We start from the raw sequence: 22,907 nt of genomic DNA, 5'->3' as shown, positions 1-22,907 counted from the left end.
ATTTTCATAAAAAATACTTTTTCTTGGCATTCTTCACCAGAAATAACTTGGAAATGTGTAAAAATGAAAATGTGTAGGTAAGTGGAAGCCAATTACATGAAACTGTTTTTTTGATCTTCAAATTTTTATCGATTTCAAAAATATAAGTGTGTTGTATTTGAATTATCGAAAAGAAAAATATTTAGTTTATATTATCTTTATTGTAATATTAAAAATTGTGAGTGTGAGACTGTACGTTTGCATTTCGATCATTTGGAAATTAATAAAAGGTGATGGTAGTAATTGCTAGTATTCCTTAATTTTATGTGTCTAGTTTAACGCATAACGTCCTATAAGTTTACTGCCCTGTCAACTGACTGTTAAATTTGATTTTAATCAAGTTGTATAAAAGTCAGCAACTCATCTCTGAGAAATGGTTAAAGAATTAGTCACACTGGTCTTTGATGGCTACTAAAAATTGGTTTTCAAAGTTTCACCACACTCAGTCTCAGTTAAACTTGCTGCAATTCATGAAACCTAAAATAGTTAGCAAATAGTTTTCAGAAAATTTGGAATTTTATATTTTTCCTCCTCTTGCATAATCTACCCTTATGATTCTGTGTCTCATCGACAAATTGATAATTAATATTTTATTTTTACTTTATTGTTTCAGTTTTTGGCATAGCATTTCCATATTACTCAATATAAAGTAATATTTGCCTTCCAACATGTGATTACCTAAGTATGTATGGTTAGACTGTTAACATCTAGAACGGAAACGTAAAGCTCAGATTATTATAGAAATATATGCGTCATCTTGCAACAGTAATCATAAACGGTAGGATTTGAATCCATTGGATTGTACAGGACCTTCTGTTTCAGAATTGCTTTACTGTCCAACCTTAAAGAGCTGGACCTTGCTTACTGTACCATAGACTCTGCTAGTTCTGTTGTCATTGAAAGTTTGGATTCACTCGAGAAACTTGACATGCGTTCTTGCAAGCTGACCAAATCATCGCTCAGGTAAGAGGAAACAAGAACCAAAAGCGTCATAACTTACTATAGTTAACATTCATATGACTCAACTTATGCATATTTGACTATTTCTATATCTCACATTTCTATTTAATTGTTATAAGATTTTATTTTGATTGTCTACAAGGCCCAATATTGAACGAAAACATAAGTTAATATTTAATGGTCATAAATTTTGATGTCCTATTAACATTGTTGGTTAGATTTGAATCCAATGAAGCTGGCTAAGAGTCAGCAACTCATAGTTGAAAAATGTCCAAAAAGGTTTCACGTATTTTTTTGATGGCTAATGAAGATTATAGCAAAGGCTTCTTGATGGATACAGCACATCATTGGAGCCTTTGCTATAATGTAATTATTTTATTTCAATGTTTGAATGTATGCAGTGAATATGGTTGGTTAGGTATATTGAACAGAACATGTCTGACCATTTTCCATGTAAAGCTAAATCACCAAATAATTTGTATTGTAGTTAAAATATTTGCTTTCACATGTAAGAGTTAGCATTGAAGTTGGCTTTCTTTTTACCTGGAACTTTGTAAACCATATTTTGCAAAAGTATTTCTCTCACCAAATTGGGAGAGTCAGACTTCTCCAATCAGATGGTTTCAACAAGCCTTATTAAGGTTGATAATCTGTGTTCACTAGAAAAACTTGACATCCGTGGCTGCAACCTTACCAACTCATCACTCAGGTACTAAATTACTAAGACATATTTTGATGAGATTTATCTAAATGTCAGGATAATGTACCACACGTTTAAGTTAGTTTGGAGAAAAAATTGGTTAGTATTTGGTCTAACAAAGTTAGATTTTGCAGAGCCATAAGTAGCAATTTTTCATTGATACTGTGCAGCAACTGGGCCAACTAATTCTACAGTAAATAATTACAATGTTTGTTTATTCTGTGCAGACAGACTTAAAGACTGTGTAAACATTATAATACTTGTTGGAAACTTGAATAAAACCTTCAGTTACGTGGTGAACGACTTTGACTCTGCTGAAAGTCGTTTCATGTAGAAATGTCAATTGGGATAATGAAGAGAACAAGCGATGTCTCGGTAGTACGGTTAAACATTTTTAATGACTTTCATACACATCAAAATAATAAAACAGAGGAGAAAAATGTTTGTGTTAATAAAGAAATATAAATTTTTTTTAAAGTAAATCTTAAATCGATGGAACTCTTTTTATCATTTTTGCAGTCAGCAAAACTAAAATTTTTAATAAAAATTCGAATGCATGTACAATGGTAAATAATTTATTTATATCTTTAATGAGGCTGAATTGAGTATTTTGCTATAAAATTCATAGTTTTCAGTTTAAAATTATCAGAGAACTCTGTGAATTACTAGTTTTTACTTTTAGAAAGTTGTAATCAACTTGTGCTTGACAACCTTTTACACTCATATCAAGTATTGCTGGGCAGCTACACTTTACTTTAAAACAAACTCAGGTTTTTGTTTTACACAGATTACAGTTTTCTTAATTTGTTAAAGTTATTAGAAGAAAATTTTTTTTATGTGTAATTAATTAGTTATAGTTACAGCTTTAGTTATATTTTTAGTATTTATAGTATAAATATGTAGTTATAATTACTAAACTTTGATTGGATAAAACTTAGTTTCTAGTTAAATTAAACTTTTTTCCATCTATTTGTCCAAGCCTCTGCTTTCTGCAAAATCTGCATTTATGCTACCGTGTCTCTAGTACTTCACAACTATAAAACAATGTTTTTGTTACTTCATTCATTCAGTTTTTATCATTGTAATTTTATGATGCATAATACAACGTGATTATTGCCTTCCAAAGGGTTATTACCCATAGTATGTATAGTTAAACTTTTGACCTGTCAAACTAACTTGCAGAATATGTTGTGTTCTCATAGAAATATTTTTTTCAACATGTAATTATTAACTTTAAAAACAACTTTAGACGCCGCTGATTTGTTTGAGAACTTTTGTTACAGAATTGCTTCACTGCCCAAGCTTGAGAAGTTGGACTTTTCTTGCAGCGAAATGGATTCTACTGGTCCTGTTGTCATTGAAAATTTAGCTTTACTAGAGAAAATAGACATCCGTGGTTGCAAACTTGCCAACTCAACATTCAGGTAAGACAAAAATAATATACAAACACATTTTTCAGGGCTTTGTTTTTTATTGATGATCATTTTTATGAAAAAAAACATTTTCCTTAGCATTCTTTACCAGAAACAATCTGGAAATGTGTAAAAAATGGAAATGAGTAGGTAAGTGGAAGCTAATTACATGAAGCGGTTTTTTCGGATATTAAAATTTTTATTGATTTTGAAAATATAACTGTGTTATATTTAAAATATCGAAAAAAAAAATTAAATTTGTATTATCTTTATTGTAATTTTAAAAATTGTGAGTGTTAGAATGTACGTTTGCATTGCAACCATTTTGAAATTAATAAAAAGTGATTGTGATAGTTCCTAGTATTCCTTAATTCTGTGTGTCTAGTTTAACGCATAACGTTCTTTAAAGCACATAAATTACATTATCTTTTATTGTGTATTTCAATACATCAGCATTTTGGCTTTTGAATGAGCTATTGTTTGCCATGGTGAGACAGACATTGGTCGGTGTTTATAGGATTTCCCCAGAGCTATACTGCAAAAAAGTTTACTGGCATAAGCTGGGAAAGTCTCGAAAAAGTGTGACGTCTTAATTCTCATATTCAGTGTTGTGTGCTCTTACCGCTTATTGATCAACTCCGATAATGACGGCAATGAATTAATGTAGTAATGAATTTTAAAATTATCAGAGAACTCTGTGAATTAATAGTTTTTATTTTTCGAAAGTTGTAATCAACTTGTGCTTGACAACCTTTTACTTTCTCATATCAAGTATTGCTGGGCAGCTACACTTTACCTTGAAACAAATTCAGGTTTTTGTTTTACACAGATTACAGTTTGTCTTCATTTGTTAGTTATTAGAAAAAAACAAATTTAAGCGTAATTAATTGATTATATTTAAAGCTTTAGTTATTTTTTTAGTATTTATTTTATAATTATTTAGTTATAATTACTAAACTTTGATAGGTTAAAACTTAGTTTTAGTTAAATTAAACTTCTCTACATCTATTTGTCCCAGCGTCTGCTTTTTGCAAAATCTGCATTTATGCTACTGTTTATCTGCAAAATCTGTAACGCCCAATATTGAACGTACACATAAGTTAATGTTTAATGGTCATAATGTTTGATGTCCTATTAGCATTGTTAGTTAGATTTCAATCCAATGAAGCTGGCTAAGAGTCAACAACTCATAGCTGAAAAATGTCCAACAAGATTTCACGTATTTTTTTGATGGCTAATGAAGATTATAGCAAAGGCTTCTTGATGGATACAGCACATCATAGGAGCCTTCGCTATAATGTAATTATTTTATTTCAATGTTTGAATGTATGCAGTGAATATGGTTGGTTAGGTATATTGAACAGAACATGTCTGACCATTTTCCATGTAAAACTAAATCACCAAATAATTTGTATTGTAATTAAAATATTTGCTTTCATATGTAAGAATTAGTATTGAAGTTGGCTTTCTTTTTACCTTGAACTTTGTAAACCATATTTTGCAAAAGTATTTCCCTACCCAAATTGGAAGAGTCAGACTTCTCCTCCAATCAAATGGTTTCAACAAGCCTTATTATAGTTGATAATTTGTGTTCACTAGAAAAACTTGACATCTGTGGCTGCAACCTTACCAACTCATCACTCAAGAACTACAGTACTAAGACATATTTTGATGAGATTTATCTATATGTCAGGACAATGTACCACAAGTTTAAGTTAGTTTGGAGAAAAAATTGTTTAGTATTTGGTCCAACAAATTTAAATTTTGCAGAGCCATAACTAGCAATTTTCATTGATACTGTGCAGCAACTGGGCCAACTAATTCTACAGTAAATAATTACAATGTTTGTTTATTCTGTGCAGACAGACTTAAAGACTGTGTAAACATTATAATACTTGTTGGAAACTTGAATAAAAACCTTCAGTTATGTGGTGAACGACTTTGACTGCTGAATTTCTTTTCATGTAGAAATATCAATTGGAATAATGAAAAAAACCAGCAATGTCTCGGTAGTACGGTTAAACATTTTTGATGACTTTCATACACATCAAAATAATAAAACATAGCAGAAAAATGTTTGTGTTAATAAAGAAATATAAATTTTTTTTAAAGTAAATCTTAAATCGATGGAACTCTTTTTATCTTTTTTACAGTCAGCAAAACTAAAATTTTTAATAAAAATTTGAATGCATGTACAATGGTAAATAGTTTATTTATATCTTTAATGAGGCTGAATTGAGTAATTTACTAAAAATTCATAGTTTTCAATTTGAAATTATCAGAGAACTCTGTGAATTACTAGTTTTTTACTTTAAAAAAAATGTAATCAACTAGTGCTTGATAACTTTTAACATTCATATCAAGTATTGATGGGCAACTAAACTTTACCTTAAAACAAATTCAAGTTTATGTTTTACACAGTTTATAGTTTGTTTTCATTTGTTAAGGTTATTTACAGAACAAAACTTTAAGTGCAATTAATTAGTTATATTCACCGCTTTAGTTATATTTTAATATTTCTAGTATAATTATCTAGTTATAATTACTAAACTTTGTTTAGGTAAAACTTAGATTTTAGCTAAATTAAACTTCTCTCCATCTATTTTTCCCAGCGTCTGCTTTCTGCAATATTTGCATTTATGCTACCATTTATTTGCAAAATCTGCATTTATGCTAGCATGTCTGTAGTACTTCACAACTATAAAAAATGTTTTTATTACATCATTCATTCAGTTTTTATCATTGTAACTTTATGATGCATGATACAAAGTGATTATTGCCTTCCAAAGTGTTATCACCCGTAGTATGTATGGTTAAACTTTTGACCTGCCGAACTAATTTGCAGAATATGTTGTGTTCCTATAGAAGTATCTTTTTTCAACATGTTATTATTAATTTTGAAAACAACTTTAGACGCTGCTGATGTTTTTAAGATCTTCTGTTACAAAATTGCTTCACTGCCCAAGCTTGAGAAGTTGGACTTTTCTTGCAGCAAAATGGATTTTACTGGTCCTGTTGTCATTGAAAATTTAGCTTTACTAGAGAAAATAGACATTCGTGGTTGCAAACTTGCCAACTCAACATTCAGGTAAGACAAAAATAATATACAAACACATTTTTTAGGGCTTTGTTTTTTTTGATGAACATTTTCATTAAAAAAAACTTTTTCTTTGCATTCTTTACCAGAAATAACTGGGAAATGTGTAAAAAATGAAAATGGGCAAGTAAGTGGAAGCTAATTACATGAAGCGGTTTTTTCGGATCTTCAAATTTTTATTGATTTTGAAAATATAACTGTTATATTTGAATTACCGAAAAGAAAAATATTTAATTTGTATTATCTTTATTGTAATTTTAAAAATTGTGATTGTTAGAATGTACTTTTGCATTGCAACCATTTTGAAATTAATAAAAAGTGATTGTGTTAATTCCTACTATTCCTTAATTCTGTGTGTCTAGTTTAATGCATAACATTCTTTAAGGCACATAAATTACATAACTTTCTATTGTGTATTTCAATACATCTGAGTCTTGGCTTTTGAATAAGCTATTGTTTGCCATGGTGAGACAGACATTGGTCGGTGTTTATAGGATTTCCCTAGAGCTCTACCACGTAAAAGTTTACTGGCATAGTCTCGAAAAATTGTGATGTCACAATTCTCATATTCAGTGTTGTGTGCTCTTAGCGCTTATTTATCAACTACGATAATGACGGTAATGATGCTAGTGGCAGGCGAAGGTAGGACAACTCCAGAGAACGAATGAAGACAACAAAGGAATCAGTGTCATTAGTTCTCGATGTACATATTATTTCTATGATAAGTACCTCAGAATCCAAGATCCATACTTTATGTTCCCAATGATATTATGAACTAGGTTTTTATTTTTAATGTGATGTTGAGGGTGACGATCGAGTGTAATTAATTTGAAGCATTGTGTGATCTCGCGAAAGTGCGATTGAAATTTAGTCCTAGGGCCACACAACCGCTGGTCATAATTTAATCAATGTGATTTCATTACCTTTATCAACCACAGTACATTTAGTGAAGCATAGTTAATTAGCCCAGTACATGTGCTTGTGTTGGTCGGGCGTTAGCACGATCGCGGGCATTGTTGATTATCTAGAATCTTAGTTTATTATTAGCGCTTTCTAGGTTTAACAGCACCAATTGTCACAGAAAAAACACAGCTTGAATGGCAGAGAAATAGATCACCGACCTAAGGCTAAATGAGAATTATGATGTCACATTTTGAGTACCTGAATCAAGTGTTTTTTTTTGCAGGACATACTTTTGACACCCCGTTTTTCATAGTTCCATTATTATTTGTGTATTGAATATAGGCTACTTCGAAAGCCAAGACTCTGATGTATTGAAATATACATTAAAAAAATTATGTAATTTACGTGCTTTAAGTTACTGTCCTGTCAACTTTGATTGTTAAATTTAAGATTTTTGAATTATGAATTAAGATTTATGAATTTTGATTTCAATCAAGTTGTATAAAATTCAGCAAATCATCTCTGAGAAATGTCCAAAAAACTAGCCACACTTGTCTATGATTGCTACTAAAAATTCTTTTTCAATATTTCTACTACAGTCAGTCTGTGTTAAAATTGAAACAATATAATTTCATAAAACCCATGAAAATTGGCAAATGGTTGTTATAAAGTTTAAAATCTGTCACTTTAATATAAACCAAAATTTCGGGCTATCTAATTTTTATATTGGTTTAAAGATGTGGTAGCGTCAAATTTGAGTTGATTTTAAAAAAAGATTAATTTTTTTGTCGGTCAAATGATATGTAGTTTGTTGTGTTAGGCGATCTCATTGTCAAGATATTTGAAGAATAAATTTGGAAAAAATTGACCCCGGTAAAATTGATCATGCCAAAAACATGCCCAAACTTGCCAAAATGATGTACCGCGTGATAAAACCAGTCTCTATCTCTCATATTCAAATTGGCTATTGTGATAAAGTCTAGTCCTACGGGCCTTTATTGGCATATATTTTACCTTGTATTTGCTCATGTTTGCGAGAATAAATTTTTAAATCCAGCTACAGATACACTATTACCAATGTCTCAAACCCCTCAAACAAGGGAAAACAAAAACTTGTCATATTAGCTTATTCTAAATGCTGTGTAAACATCTTAGTACCAACTACCAAGTCTACCAGTCTACGGTAGTTATGTAAATCAAATTAATTGGAACAAATTTTTTTATCTGCACAGTTACATCGCTACCACAGCAAAACTAGTTACTAGGTAAAATATATGGAGAATTAGAGTGCCCAGAGTTTGCACGTTGATGAACCGAGTCATATTTACAAACTCGAGTTTGTAAAAATAAAGTGCAATATACTGGTATTACAGTAGCATAACCGCAGATCTGGGTATATTAACATTGGTACACCGACAAGCACTTGCTAGCTAATAAAAATTAAACTATTTATGTACTGTAAATCTCGAACTTATTGCTTTTACCAAGAACTCGAGTTTACCACGCACGGGTTATAGACCGATTTGAAAAACTTGGCTTCTGTAAACCGGGTAACATCTTTTTTCCCTGTTTGTAAATATAACGTGCAATCTACTGGTATTACGGTAACATAACCATAGATTTAGTTAAATTAACGATGACACACTGACCGGCACTCATTACCTAACGGAAATTAAACTATGTATGTACTGTGAAACTTGAACATGTTCAACAACTTGAGTTGAGAACCTGGAACAGGGGGCACCAAGGCTCCATAAAAATAAGCAAGCTGCGTTTTTTAAAAGAATATGTGGCAAAACCAGCTCCATCTCTAAAAGTCATGTACATTGTATAGTCAACGTTATCAAGTCATTATTGGTATCAATTTGTAGAAAAGAATTCACTGGTCACATTTGATTAGTTAATTCAAGTACTAAACAAATGGTCGAGATTTGCAAAAGTCCCTTGGATACAACTCTGATTACACTTCATGAATCCATCTATCAGACAAAATTTTAGCACAGGTGTCAATGGGGCTATGATGTCTTCGTTGTTTTACAAAATATGTTTTGCATCATTTTCATCTACAAATTCATCTACTGCAGTAAACTCAAACAAATATCATTATTTATGCAGCGCACATTCAAGTCACTCTTTCCCATTTATGACAGTTTCTATACTGACAAAGCCTTTTTGCTGGTGAGATCACATAGACATCCTGTAACAAATACAACAAGGGCAATAAATATATTTCATTCATAGATACATCATTCTAACGCGTATCTACTGAAAGCTTTTAAATTGGGAGTTAGATAGAATGCGAGTGTAATTTTAAAAATAAATGTTTATCAAAAGCATAAATATGCCAAACCAATAATTCGAAGCTTCGGTTCTGGAAGTTAAAGGTGTGCATTGATCAATTGCTTTTTCTCACTTTCTACAAGTGAGAAGTGTACATCTAAAGTCCAATCATAATTCTAATTTACTAGCTAAAGCTTCGAAAGAAAGTTTGGAGCAATTATAGCTAGGTGAAAGGATACAAAATTATAAAACGATGATTGGTGATAGCAAAAAGTTATAATTCTTTTAATTAGTAAATGTATTGATGAGTACTAAAACTATGACCTTTAGTATATTCATCAATCCAAGCCATTGTATTGTTTGTATTGTATTGCTAGATGCTATGGATTAAAAAGAAGCCGTCAACAACTCATTGTGAGTTTGTATCTCACACGCTCGCACAGGAGTTTACATTATAGCCTCAAAGAGAGAAATATAATTTGAATGTAAACACATCAGCATATCTATAATGGGAGATTCAGAATAAAAAGATAAATTTACCTCCATTATCTTATCTTCCTCTGTACCATAACAATGCTGAAGCCTGCCAGCTCTAACTATAAGCGGCCTGTCCCAAACTTTAACCGCCTGATGCTCAAAAAACTCGGACTCACCTTCGCAGGAACAGGAAGCATTTTTACAATTATGTTGTTCGTCAATCAAACGTGTCGATCGAGTAATTCATTAAAGTAACGATGTTGATTAACTTAGTAAATATCGATGTCGACGCGATCTTATAATAGAGTAAAATTCTAACTTTGAGATCACCGACAACGCGTTTCACAAGTGATAACATTTATTACGCCCTATCTAAAAATTTTGTGTTGATGATTGGCCAATCGAAGCGGTCTTATATTTATTGCTTGTGGACTCCTTTCATATGTATCACTTGTTACGTCATGAATGAAGCACTTGCCGGAAACTGAGCTTTTAAAAAGATGGCCTCATTTAAACGCATAAATCTCTGATCAGGGTTAGTCTAAAATACAAAAATGACAACAAATTGTAGCTGGTGTTTTAACTTTTTACTGGTTTTAATTTCATTAAATCGTACTTTTTGACGCAACCACATTGGTAAAGAACCATTAACACCTTTAGTTGTATGTCAGTCGATGATCCCTGTTTTTGTTATTAGTTTAAACTGTTTAAATAGTAATACTTTTCTACAGTTACTCTCTGAAAAACTTTTGAGTCAGTTTTTGTAATTAGGATAAATTAGTAAGGCAAGTTATTAATAATTAAAGACCTTGAAGTCTCTTAATAAGCATAGTTTTTGAAAGTTTCAAGTTTTGTTAAAACGAGAAGATAGTTGTGGATAAAAAAATCATGATTAAACAGGGATTAAATAAAAATTTTATTTGTCTGCAAAGCGATGTGATATTTTCAAAAACCGAAAAAAAATTATTATGTTGTGTTGCAAAGCTGTGACAAACTAATTTTGCTTGAAAAAGTTAAAAAACACAATTTACTTTATCATGTAAATTAGGTTTTCGAAAGTTCTAAAGCTTTGTTCTCATGGTTGGAAACAATGTGGTATTTACTTGCTTGCATAGATATCATATTTGAAAATTATATCGAGTTCATTTCTTTGCACTGTTATCAACTGACTGTGGTAAAAAATAATTGCATTCCTTTATGTTGAGGTATTCAGATGGTTTTTGGTAATTTGGTCCAAGCCGCAATCAAGGTATATTCAGTTTATTACAGCAGCCACAAATATAATATATTACGATTCGAATTTCACATTGAGTAGCTAAGAAGGGGCAACTTTTTCTTTTTAGTAAAGCCTTTAAATGAACGGAAAAACCTATTCTCAAGCAGATGGTGGCAGTGTCATTTTATTTGGAAGATAGTGAAATAGTGTTTTTTGGAAATTACAGCAATGCTTGTATGCTGAAACATCAGTTTGAGACAGTAATTCAGTCATCTTAACCTTTTCAATGCCAACTGCGTGTTTATGCGAAATCTATAGTCGACTGTGGTACGCGTTTTTTTGCAAATTCCCAGCGATTACGTAGTAACTTTATTTCATTATTTGTTGGCAACATAACCAATAGTATTTTGGAATATTATGTTATTGAATGCGTTGCCCGAAAATTTATCATTAAAATTAGCCTAAATTTGCGACAGTATTTTAATCCTTTCTTTTGGAACTTCCAACTCAAGAACAAAAAAATTTAGTTTCTGATGTTCAAACTATTTAGTGCAATTATTGGTTTCACAATTACCTCCCGTGTTGAAACACGAAAAGCTACCCATGTTGAGGACATTATAGCCAACTCAAAATCAGATTTTAGTGATTACACAGATAAGAAAGTGGCAGCACTGGATCTGATGGTGGTGGTGAATGTAATAGTTTTGCAAGAGTCACGAACATTGTATAAGATTGTTTTCACTTCGTGGCAATTGTAGCTTCACATAGCTTGAGCAATGCATCAAACATAATGTACAATAGATATGTCAACTTTTTTGCATATCAATGTTTGGTGTCATGTTGGCAAAATAAGATACATAATAAAGTTTTCCAAATATACTTTAAAACAAGAATAAATTGTATACTAATCTTGAAAGAAAATCGGAAATTTTCAGTAAAATAGCTGGCAGTAGGTGGATGCTAAATTTTTACATGGATGGCAGATAAAGCATTAAATCACTTAAATAATACTTCACCAACATGATCATGAAAAGTATTAAAAATGTTTAACCTTGCACGCCTATAATAGCCAACCTTAGTTTATCTGAGTTACAGTAATAGGTTTTAGATTTATATTTTGTGAATTTATATATGTGTCAATTTTCTTGCTTTTTCAAAAAGATCTACTTGAAATTTTTCAAATCTCCTCTTCTATCTTCTCACAATTGTGTTTAAAATCTTACAGTTTTATGTCATATATTGAAAAACCTATTTTTAGACGATTATATTAAACATCTACCTACGACCACCTCAATTAAATATTTTTCTCACCATAAACAAGTTAGTGGTAATATTACCAACAAAGTCGTAAATATTAATGTCATTTGAAAGGTAATAACATGACCAAAAAACATTACAAATAATGCCAGCTACTAGTGAATCTACTTTTGACAAAGTTAGATTAAATTACTTAACACCTTTTTTGTTATGACTTCATCCCTTGCATAAAGTACCTCTGTGGTTCTTGCTGTTTTGGCATTTCTCTTTTTGCATAATCTACTCTTCTGTTTCTGTGCTTATGGGCAAATTGGCAATTAATATATATTTTTGTTACTTCATTGGTTCAGTTTTTGGCATAGCATTCCCGTATTACTCGAAGACCCAAATTCCATCTCATCATAATTGCTTAGATACATATTCAATGAACAAAGTTAAGATACTAAATATACGTTATATCAAATTAAATTTGAATTATAGCTCTTGCCTTCTGGAACTGTATGTTAAGCATTTTATGACTGGTGACTCCAGTAATAAAACTACTATATTGCTAGTAAAATATCAACCGCTTTGTAAAACTAGTATCAACTGCCGCCAAGCGGCTAGCTAGAGATGATTTTATTTTATTCAAGCATCTAATTCTATTTTAACCTATATCTATAGCAATTGCTTCTGTAGCGAATAGGCGTTTGAAGCTATCAGATGAAGGAATTTTCCATCAATTTTAGTTAATTTTCGATTAGCTTCCAATGTTCTACATTTTTTAAAATGATTTTGTACTCATATATTTTTTCTTTTTTTTTGGTATTTCAGAAATCACTGGTGACTTCAACAATAATACTTTATTGCTAGTAAATCATAAACTGCCTTATAATGCACTGCAGCCAAGTGGTTAGCTAGACACAATGTTATTTTGTTTAATTCAAGCATCTAGTTCTACTTGTACAGATTTAGTAGTATTTTCCTGTTTTTATGTTTGTCTTACAATTATACTTTAGTGATTACTACTCTTGCGGTCATTTTCAGCGACTGTAGTCTCTTTTGTACAAAGTATTTTATGGGATGTGATCACACCAATGTAAAATTGGTTAGTTTTGTCTCTATAAAATAGAATGTATACTAGTGTAACATTTCAAATTATTTTTAGTTGGTAAAGCAAACTCGAATCACTTAAACTGAATACTTGATTTTTTAGATAGAAATTATCTAATATTTTCGCATAGCATTATTGTTTGAACATTCTATAAATTATTTTTAATGTCTTTACATGTTTTAAAGAACATTGCTACAAGTCTTCAGCAATATAGAAAGACCTTTTTGTCCAGTGACTATTGGTAACAAAAAATGCAATGCACCCAAATTATAGTGAGCTACTTAAAGGCACAATTTGGATATGAGATTGCTGTCAGAATACAGCAATTTTTTATCTCCAACTTGTCATAGAGACCTAAATAAATGTGCTGTAGAAAGTTGAGAAACAAATTTTTCTACAAGCTGACATCTTCCGTTTGCAGATAGCTTATGAAGATCTTTTTGTATGTTACAGTTTTAGCAGGGAATATTATTTTTCGATATAATAAATTTGATTGCATTTTAGATTTTATAAATGTATAATAGTGTTAGATAAATTATCTAGCATTAATTCACATGTTTGGTAATTTGCAGCCAAATTTATTTCCATTCAACATAAAAATTGAATTTTGAAATTTAATTAATTGGAAGCACAGGTCAGATAAAGTCATACAGTTATCAAACAATATTTTGCAAATTTGTAGGATGCACGAATATAATAATATGTCAAAAGACAAATATAAACACACGCAAATGATGGAGGCCTACAAATGATGAAGATAATGCTGGCAGAAACTGAAATGGAAAAAGACCGAAGCTGAAACGATCATTCAAATAAAAAAGTTGTAGCATTTTTAGATTCTCGCCTTCCAGTACAAGTTGCAGTATCAATTTTGTTTTCATGTTTACTACAGATTTGCTTCACTAACCACTCTGAAAGATTTGGACGTCAGTGGCAGTAAACTGAACTTGGAGTTTTTTTCTGGCATTGGCACACTGGTGTCACTAGAGAAGCTGAAAATGAGGTCTTGTGAGCTGACAATACTTCCATTCAGGTTAGTTTAAAAATAATTCTTGTGCAATGCATTATAACAGTTTCAGTCTGTTAGAAACTTGTTTATATGAACTATGTGGCAAACTATGTGGATGAATCGTGTGACTACACCAACATTTTGCAATTTAATTCCAAATTAATTTCTTAACTTCAAGGGCTATTAAAATTATCGAATAAAAGTGGTTGTGAGATTTTCAACTTTCACATTGCACAAGAATTCATAATAATTCTTTACTTCTTTTAACACTTTCTTCGGCATGACTGTATAGTAGTACACAACTGTTGGTAGCAAACCAAACTTCTGCAGACAGTTTGGCTTTACTTAGTGATAGACTTTTTATGCATTAATTTATTTTTGAATTGGTATGTTAACAGCTAATTATTAGTTTGAGTAATCAAAATATCACTGCAGAACTATTCCATGGCTATACTCTGTACTTAGCGCAGACGTGTTAAACTAGCTAAAAGTTTCTCTCACGCAAAAAGTTTGCATTCTGGTGACATATAAAATCTTTGCTCCACTTAAAAGTTCTTTAAACGCTAATATCAATCAGTTCAGCGGTGATAACAAAAAGTAAGTAGATAACAAAAGGTATGGGTGATGTACTGAATTGGTTTAGAGAAATAAAAGAAAAACCACAGCAAGCATTTATTACTTTTGACGTTTGTGATTTTACCCTTCAACAACAGAGGCACTATTAAAAAAACTTTAGCCTTTGCAAACAACATAACATAAATCACAGAAGACGAACAGACAATAACTACATGCAAAGAAATCGCTTGTATTTCACAATGATACGGCTTGGTCAAAGAAGGACTCTAATAAATTGTTTGACAGGACTATGGGTAGCTATGACAAAGCAGAGACTTGTGAATTAGTAGAGTCTAACTTACTGACTCAAATACCCAAGGAATTGACTTGCAGTATTGGACAATACAGAGATGACGGACTTGTGGCTTGCAAGGGTACTCCACAAGCTATAGAGAGAACAAAGAAAATAATATTCAACATATTTAATAAGAACAACTTGAAAATTACCATTGAGGCAAACAAACGATCAGTAGAATTTCTTGATGTAACTGTAAATCTACAAGATGGTAGATCTACCGAGCCGTACAAGGTCCAGCCAAGTAGAACGGAGGCGGAGCTTACTAGCTATAAAAGCTCGAACATTTGTGCAGAAGAGCAGAGCTGTTCTGGGCCTGTTCATTGCCTGTTACTTGATTATTCTTGGAAAACTTATGAACTAAGCAGAAATATATGTGTAAACTCACGCACCAAGTCTTGTACTAGTGGAGGAAAAATGAAGTTCGCGCAAAACCTATACACTGGTGGCAGCAGTGAGATTGCTGACGATCCCAAGAACTCCACCACAGAACTCGCATCAGGACCACTGGACACTGGGATGATTACTTGATTCTGGATGAACTGGGCTGTCTGAAAAACGGCGACACTGTTCCTACTGAAAGAACTTCCGGACAACAGGAAGAAACCCAGAGAAAGCTGTGGAGAGCCCTTAGGTATCGGAACCAGTAGATACACCACTCCAGGAGCAGAAACCTACTAAATGATCCAACAGGACTTACCTGAAGAGGCAGCGTGCTCCTACTAAAATAACTTCTTACAGGAAGAAACCCAGAGAGAGCTGCAGAAAGCCCTGCAGTATTGGACCCAGTGGATGTACTGCTTCGGGAGCAGAAACTTACTAAAGGTTCTGACAGGACTTGTCTGAAGAGGCAGAGAGCTCCTAGGGGAGGAGCTTTCTACAGGAAGAAATTCAAAAAGGAGCCGACAGACACAGTAAAGGCAATGCTCTTGGAAGAGAGCAGAAACCTACTGAAAGCCAGACATGGCCGATAAGAGAACAAGAATTGCTGACCCGGGACCCGACCGACTAGTCGAGGCACTAGAGCGGGTACTACTGATGCCAAGAGCTCAAGAGCCAGCACCACACTTTAGAACTCCCCAGTTCACTGAAAAGGGAGATATGGAGTACTTCATTACTTGCTTCACGGAGGTATCCGACGCCAACCAGTGGATGGAAAGAGCAACCCTATTGCATGTCCGGGCAGCACTGGGCGAAAAGGCTGAGGACTGCGGACGGGCCAACGACCAGGAGGCTATTTTAAATGCCCTCCAGACAAGATTCAGGCTATCCACCAGGCAGGCGCTAAACCAGCTCAACGCCCTTAGGCGAAAGGAAAGGACGACACTTCAGGAGCATGCTATGGAGGTCCAGAGGTTGGTACGCATTGCGTACAGGGACCTGCTGAATTGACACCAAAATAGTATGGCTATGGAGACTTTCTGCAGCTCATTAAGGAACCCTGCCCTGCAGCGACATCTGTTGGCCAGAAATACGCCCACGCTGGCTGATGCTGTAGGGGCAAAGAATGATTACCTCAGCCGACCTCACTTCACCAGCTATTTCCTCCCAGAAAAAGTGGAAGGGCAGCCCATCAAGTGTGTGTTAGACACAGTATGCACAACAAATCTGATCAATAAGCTGCTCTTTGACTGATTGCCAGGAGCCGTACAGGACCAACCTTTGGGAAAAACCCAACAAAACGGAAAGGACGATCCCTTACTGTGTGACGCCGGTCTGACTTGAATCAATGGAATGTTGGCTCACCTTCAGGAAGTGTTCCAGGCAGCCCAGCTGAACTGTGAGGGCAAGGGACGAACGTCAAGGTTGGCAACCTTGCTGCGTCGGTATGCCACCGAGTTTAGTATGGGTGATGATGAAATGGGAAGGACGTCGGAGGGGGAACATTCTATTTCACTTAAAGAGGGCACTTGGCCAATCTGACAACCCCTTTCCAGACTCGGACCGGAGAAGAAGGGAGAGGCCGAGAAGTAGGTCCAGGATCTGCTCAAACGAGGACTCATCGAGCCATTCGGAGGAGCTTGGAGCTCCCCTGTGGTGTTGGTCTAGAAGAAGGATGGGAAGGGGCGCTGCTGCATTGACTACCGCCTTCTCAACGTCGTCACAGAGCAGGATGCCTACGCACTACCCAGGATTGACGACAACCTGGACGCCCGGTCTGGCAGTTGCTATTTCAGCACGCTCGACCTGGTAAGCAAATTTTAGCAGGTACCCTTGGATGCAGAGACGCAGGAGAAGTCAGCTTTCTCGACACAGTCCAGACTGTAGAAATGGAAAGTGTTGCCTTTCGGATTGACTTCCGCTCCGGCCACCTTCCAAAGACACATGGAATGCGTTCTACACGGCCTCCACTAGAGAACTCTGCTGCTATATCGCGATGATATTATCGTCACCGCCTCGGATACCGATACGCATCTACATCAGCTGGAAGAGGTCTTCCAGAGACTCAACAATGCCGGACTAAAGCTGAAGCCCTCTAAGTGCAAGCTATTGCAACCCCAGGTCCGCTACCTGGTACACATAGTAAGCCAGGACAGCGTCTCTACAGACCCCGAAAAGGTGGAAGCAGTAGCAAAGTGGCTGAGTCCACGCGGAGTGAGGGAACTCCAAGGATTCCTCATGACGGTTGGCTACTACCGACAATATAGTCCGGAGTTCGCCGTTAAAGCACACCCTTTGCACCGAAGAACAAGCTGCTTTCAATACGCTGAAGGAGAGCATCAGCACCCCCTGATCTTGGGCTATACAGATCCTCGGAGGCAGTACATTCTGGTCATGGATGCCAGCAGATGTGGAGTGAGGACCGTGCTGCCCCAAGTACAGGAAAGCTGCTAGAGTCATTGCCTACTACAGCAATACCCTCACCCCCTTGGAACGCAATTACAGCGTCACTCGACGGGAGCTACTGGTGGCAGTGAAGCCGGTCAAACACTTTCGGCCAAATACGTACGCCCAGGAGTTTCTACTACGGACAGAGCATGCATCATTCCGGTGGCTATGCAGGAGGAGGGAACCCTCAAACCAAGTAGGCAGTAATCTAGGCACAGTTCCGCTCCATCCTGGAGCTCCAGTCAGGGACTCGCCACGGGAATGTAGATGGATTGGGCAGGCAAACCTGCGAGGACTGCTAGCAATGCGCAAGCATTGAACAGAGGGACGGGGGCCCCACACGGAAGGAGCTGGCAAGAGAACAAGGGCCGTTAGCCGCGTGGGTACCGACCAGTTGCCTGGATGGGACTTCCGCCCTCAAGAGATTGGGATCGACTGTGGGCAACGTCGCATACCCCGGGGGTCGGCCGGCAACCCGCACAGGACTTCTGCCCCAACAGGGGCGGGATTGAACCTTGGTGCCGGATGTTCCCGCAAAGGGCTATCAAGCACGCCAGGTGTGACAAGACCAAAAGGTGAACTATTAAGGACACAGGCTATCGGTCAAGGACCAGTTGCCATCATGTACTGTGCCATCGCTACAGGAGAGGAGGGTCCAGCAGAACACATGGAGGTCGGGAGCAGAGAGCTGGACATTCTTCATCACATGCAGGGCTCTCTGCGCATACGACACTACGACCTGCTGGAAACACGCAGGTTCTGCAGGGCCACCCTGGATGGTGCGCCATCTGCCCCCCGGCCATGCGGAAAACCACTGTGTAACAAACACACGCCCTGGCTACTCTAGGGTTTGAACGAACGATAGGTCGCCTCCAACTGACGTGGTACTTACCCGGACTGACATCCACAGTCAGACGGCTCATCAAGAATCGCAAGGTGTGCCAGGCCGCAAAGCATGGGGGATGAAGGCGACCGGAAGAAAAAGGAGGATTTACACAGGACTCCCCTGGTAGTAGGTTGCCGTGGATCTGGTCGGGCCATTTCCTGTCATCCCAAGGGGAACAAGTGGGCGCTGTTTCTCACCGACTACTTCACCCGGTGGCAGGACGCCTTGGCACTCCCTGACACTGCGGCCCTGGTAGTCGCCAACGCACTGGATGAGCAGGTCTTCTCCTACCTTGGATTGCTTGACCAGACCCACACAGACAAGGGAGCGCAGTTCGAGAGCAGACTGATGGCCGAATTGTGCCAACTCTTGAACGTGGGAAGACCCACACTACTCCGTATCATCCACAGGCAAATGGATTCGTGAAGCAGAATAACCTGGGACTTGGAGATTCCTTAAGGGCACTGCTCCTGGCTCGGGGACAGGATGAGTGGGACCTACAGCTCCCCAGCTGATGAGGGCATACAGAGGCACCCCCTACTCCGCTGCTTGAGAAACGACCAACATGCTAATGTTGGAATGGGAGCTGAGGTTGCCAGACCAGCTGAAAAGCCACCCTCCACCAACCAAATTTGTTCCTGCCCACGAGCATTCTCTGAAGGTGCAGTGGAGACTGCAGACAGTGCACGAGGCACTACAGCAAAGCCAGATGGAGGTGCGGCAAGAAGACAGGGAAGAGCCACCGCTGTACGCTCCAGGCAACTGGGTATGGCTCACGAACAACTGCCGGACACGGGGAGAAAATCCCAAGCTGCAGACTAAGTTCGTAGGACTATACCAGGTCCTGAAGGCCTGGGGGAACCACACATATCTGGTGAAACAACATGGCCAGTCTTTCATTCAGAGCGAAGGAAGGCTAAAACCCTATCGTACTTGCCAAGAGAGGTTGGGACAGGCCCCAGCCACTCTGGAGCCAAGGAGGAGTCCAAAAATGAAGGAAGCTCAACACAGCAGGCCGGAGAGCAGGCAGGAAGAAGCCAGAGTGGACCCTGTGCCGATAATGCCGCCCCTCCAACTGGGATAGTTTGCTGCTGGAGGCTGCTGAAAAGCAAGGACAGGAGGTAACTCCGGGAGAAAACTTGGCCGGACCAGAGGAAGGAGAACACCAGGGCCGGCAAGACGCTCGCCAAGTTTGGTAGAAGCCAATCTGCTCCCACTAGAATCGGGAGAATCAAACTTAAACCCGGAGGAGACCGGAACCGTTCCGACACCGGAGACTTTATCGAAACCTGTCCATTACAACCCAAGGCCGGCCCGGACTACCGGAAGGCCGGACCAGTTTTGGGAACGGGGTGTGCTACTCGATGGAGTCACTGGCAAACGACCCGGTGGTGGGACAAAAAGATGACGAGGTAGTTCTCACAGCCGCTACCAGGGACTTTCTGTTGGAGCGCTCCCTCACAATGGACTCCCTCAGTTTGTTGGAAAACTTGGATGACGCATGTGATGCATTTTTGCCAGAGCTGTTGGCTTCGTTCACCAGGAGCTTGAAAGAAGCTGAGGAAGCCCTAAGTGTACCGAAGCCAGTCGGTGTGGCAGCAGACCAGGGAGATCGGGTGTGGTAGAAGGTGGCCGCCGAGGTCGGCACGAGCTGCCCCGGGGCAGCTGCCTCAGACACGGATGTAGAAGACTTGGACAGAACACTGACAGGAGAAGCGGAGGTCGGCCATGCGGCAACCGTAGGCTCTCTCCCAAGGTCTAGATTGGAGACCATGATCCCCAATGGAGGAGAGTGTTGTGGAATGAGGTCCACTGGGAGCTGAGTTAAGGCGGCCAAGCTGTGTTCAGTCAGGCGTGTTGATGAGGTCGGAGTTCAGTCAATCCAAGCCAGAGCCATGCTGGGTCCAGCCAAGTACAACAGAGGCGAAGCTTATTAGCTATATAAGCTCAAACATTTGTTTAGAAGAGCAGAGGTGTTCTGGGCCTGTTCATTGTCTGTTACTTGATTTTTTCTTGTACACCTTGATGAACTAAGCAGAAATATATGTATTACAATCATGCACGAGTATTGTACTAGTGGAGGAAAGTGAAGGTTGCACAAACCTTTACAATATATATGCAATATATATATACCTACATGTACATATATATATGAATATATATATATATACATGTATATATATATATATATATGTATATATATATATATATAGTTATATATATATATATTATATACTCATGCTACAGACAGTACTGTTTCGGCTATTGAAGCCTCATCAGTGCAGCTCAGAGCTTTTGGCAAGGGACACAAATCCCATTACCAATGAGAGTTGACTTCCTGCCATGAAACAACTAGGTTGCCTCACAGACTTTAAGAAAGTCAATGTGCTGGCACCAGAGTGCTCAAATCACAAAAGTGATGAGCTTTGCACAAAGGCTAATAGTGCCGCACCTCTCACAGAGTGCTCAACCAAACCGAAGTGAGGGAGCATATACTCATGCTACAGACAGTGCTGTTTCGGCTATTGAAGCCTCATCAGTGCAGCTCAGAGCTTTTGGCAAGGGACACAAATCCCATTACCAATGAGAGTTGACTTCCTGCCATGAAACAACTAGGTTGCCTCACAGACTTTAAGAAAGTCAATGTGCTGGCACCAGAGTGCTCAAATCACAAAAGTGATGAGCTTTGCACAAAGGCTAATAGTGCCGCACCTCTCACAGAGTGCTCAACCAAACCGAAGTGAGGGAGCATATACTCATGCTACAGACAGTACTGAACTATATATATATATTATATATATATATATATATATATATATATATATATATACATATATAGCAATAAATTTGCTTCATACAATAGACAGTTTTATGCTTGATGTGTTCGGTAGTAAAGGAGCACAGCAAAAAGTTTTTGTTGCAGCAAACATGAAATAGTGATCGTAGCTCTCTTTAAAGTATCATCAACATGAGATACTCAGATCTTATTCAGCAATGTTAGTAGTACTGCGGTTAACCATGACCATGTTTTCTAGCTTTGAATCACTGATCAATCTAAGAGAGTTGGATATCAGCTTAAATAGGCTGGATTCTGATTGTCTTGTTGGCATTGAGAAACTGGTGTCATTAGAGAAGCTAGATTTGCATTCTTGTGACGTGAAGAAACTTCCATTCAGGTCAGTATCTATATACCTCCAATTGAGCAGTTGTCTTAGCAATAGCATCAATAAAGATACTTCGACTTGATTGAACAATGTTAGTAATACTGTGGTTAACCATGACCATGTTTTCCAGCTTTGAATCACTGATCTTTCTGAGAGAGGTGGATATCAGCCTAAATAAACTGGATTCTGGTTCTCTTGTTGGCATGGACAAACTGACGTCATTAGAAGCACTCAACTTGAGCTCTTGTAACCTGACAAAACCTCCTTTCGGGTCAGTTCATATCTAAATTCAGAGCAATATTTGGTAGGAATTCACACTGGCAGATGTATACAGTATCTATAAACACACAACATCAATTTGCATAAGTTTACACCGATAGAATTCTGCTACATCTGTATATATATTCTCTCAAAGTATGTCGTTGTCTGTTGGTCTGTCTGCATTCCGGCTATAACTATTAAAATCTTAGAAATAAAATTCCGAACTTTTAGAGACTTGAACTCATGACAAATGTAACTAAAAGTTTTATATCTATATGCTCTACCACTGAGACATACCAGCAGTAATGCTACCAGACGTTCTTATACACACTAGAGCAAATGCTATAACTTGCTAATTATTTTGGAAATTGTCTTTGCGTTGCTATGCCCCTGTTAATAAATATTTTGGGATCT

The 22,907-nt window shown here is 37.0% G+C and overlaps 2 protein-coding genes across 2 annotated transcripts in view; both read left to right on the top strand.

The window, feature by feature from the left end:
• Positions 1 to 22,907, top strand: part of LOC137410003 (uncharacterized) — a 372,155-nt gene that overhangs the window by 100,946 nt on the left and 248,302 nt on the right. The gene's annotated exons all lie outside the window — the stretch shown is intronic.
• LOC137410001 (leucine-rich repeat-containing protein 40-like) overlaps positions 1 to 22,907 on the top strand; it is a 99,576-nt gene that overhangs the window by 35,558 nt on the left and 41,111 nt on the right. The window contains exons 9-12 of the mRNA XM_068095630.1: positions 862 to 1,002; positions 2,983 to 3,123; positions 6,104 to 6,199; positions 14,327 to 14,467. Of these exons, the coding sequence (XP_067951731.1) occupies positions 862 to 1,002; positions 2,983 to 3,123; positions 6,104 to 6,199; positions 14,327 to 14,467 (519 nt within the window). The remainder of the gene's footprint in view (positions 1 to 861; positions 1,003 to 2,982; positions 3,124 to 6,103; positions 6,200 to 14,326; positions 14,468 to 22,907) is intronic.

Source organism: Watersipora subatra, unplaced genomic scaffold (assembly GCF_963576615.1).
Source record: "Watersipora subatra unplaced genomic scaffold, tzWatSuba1.1 SCAFFOLD_35, whole genome shotgun sequence".
Lineage (NCBI taxonomy): Eukaryota > Metazoa > Bryozoa > Gymnolaemata > Cheilostomatida > Watersiporidae > Watersipora > Watersipora subatra.
Note: the sequence above shows the minus strand (reverse complement) of the source record. Positions and strands in the feature narration are given on the sequence as shown.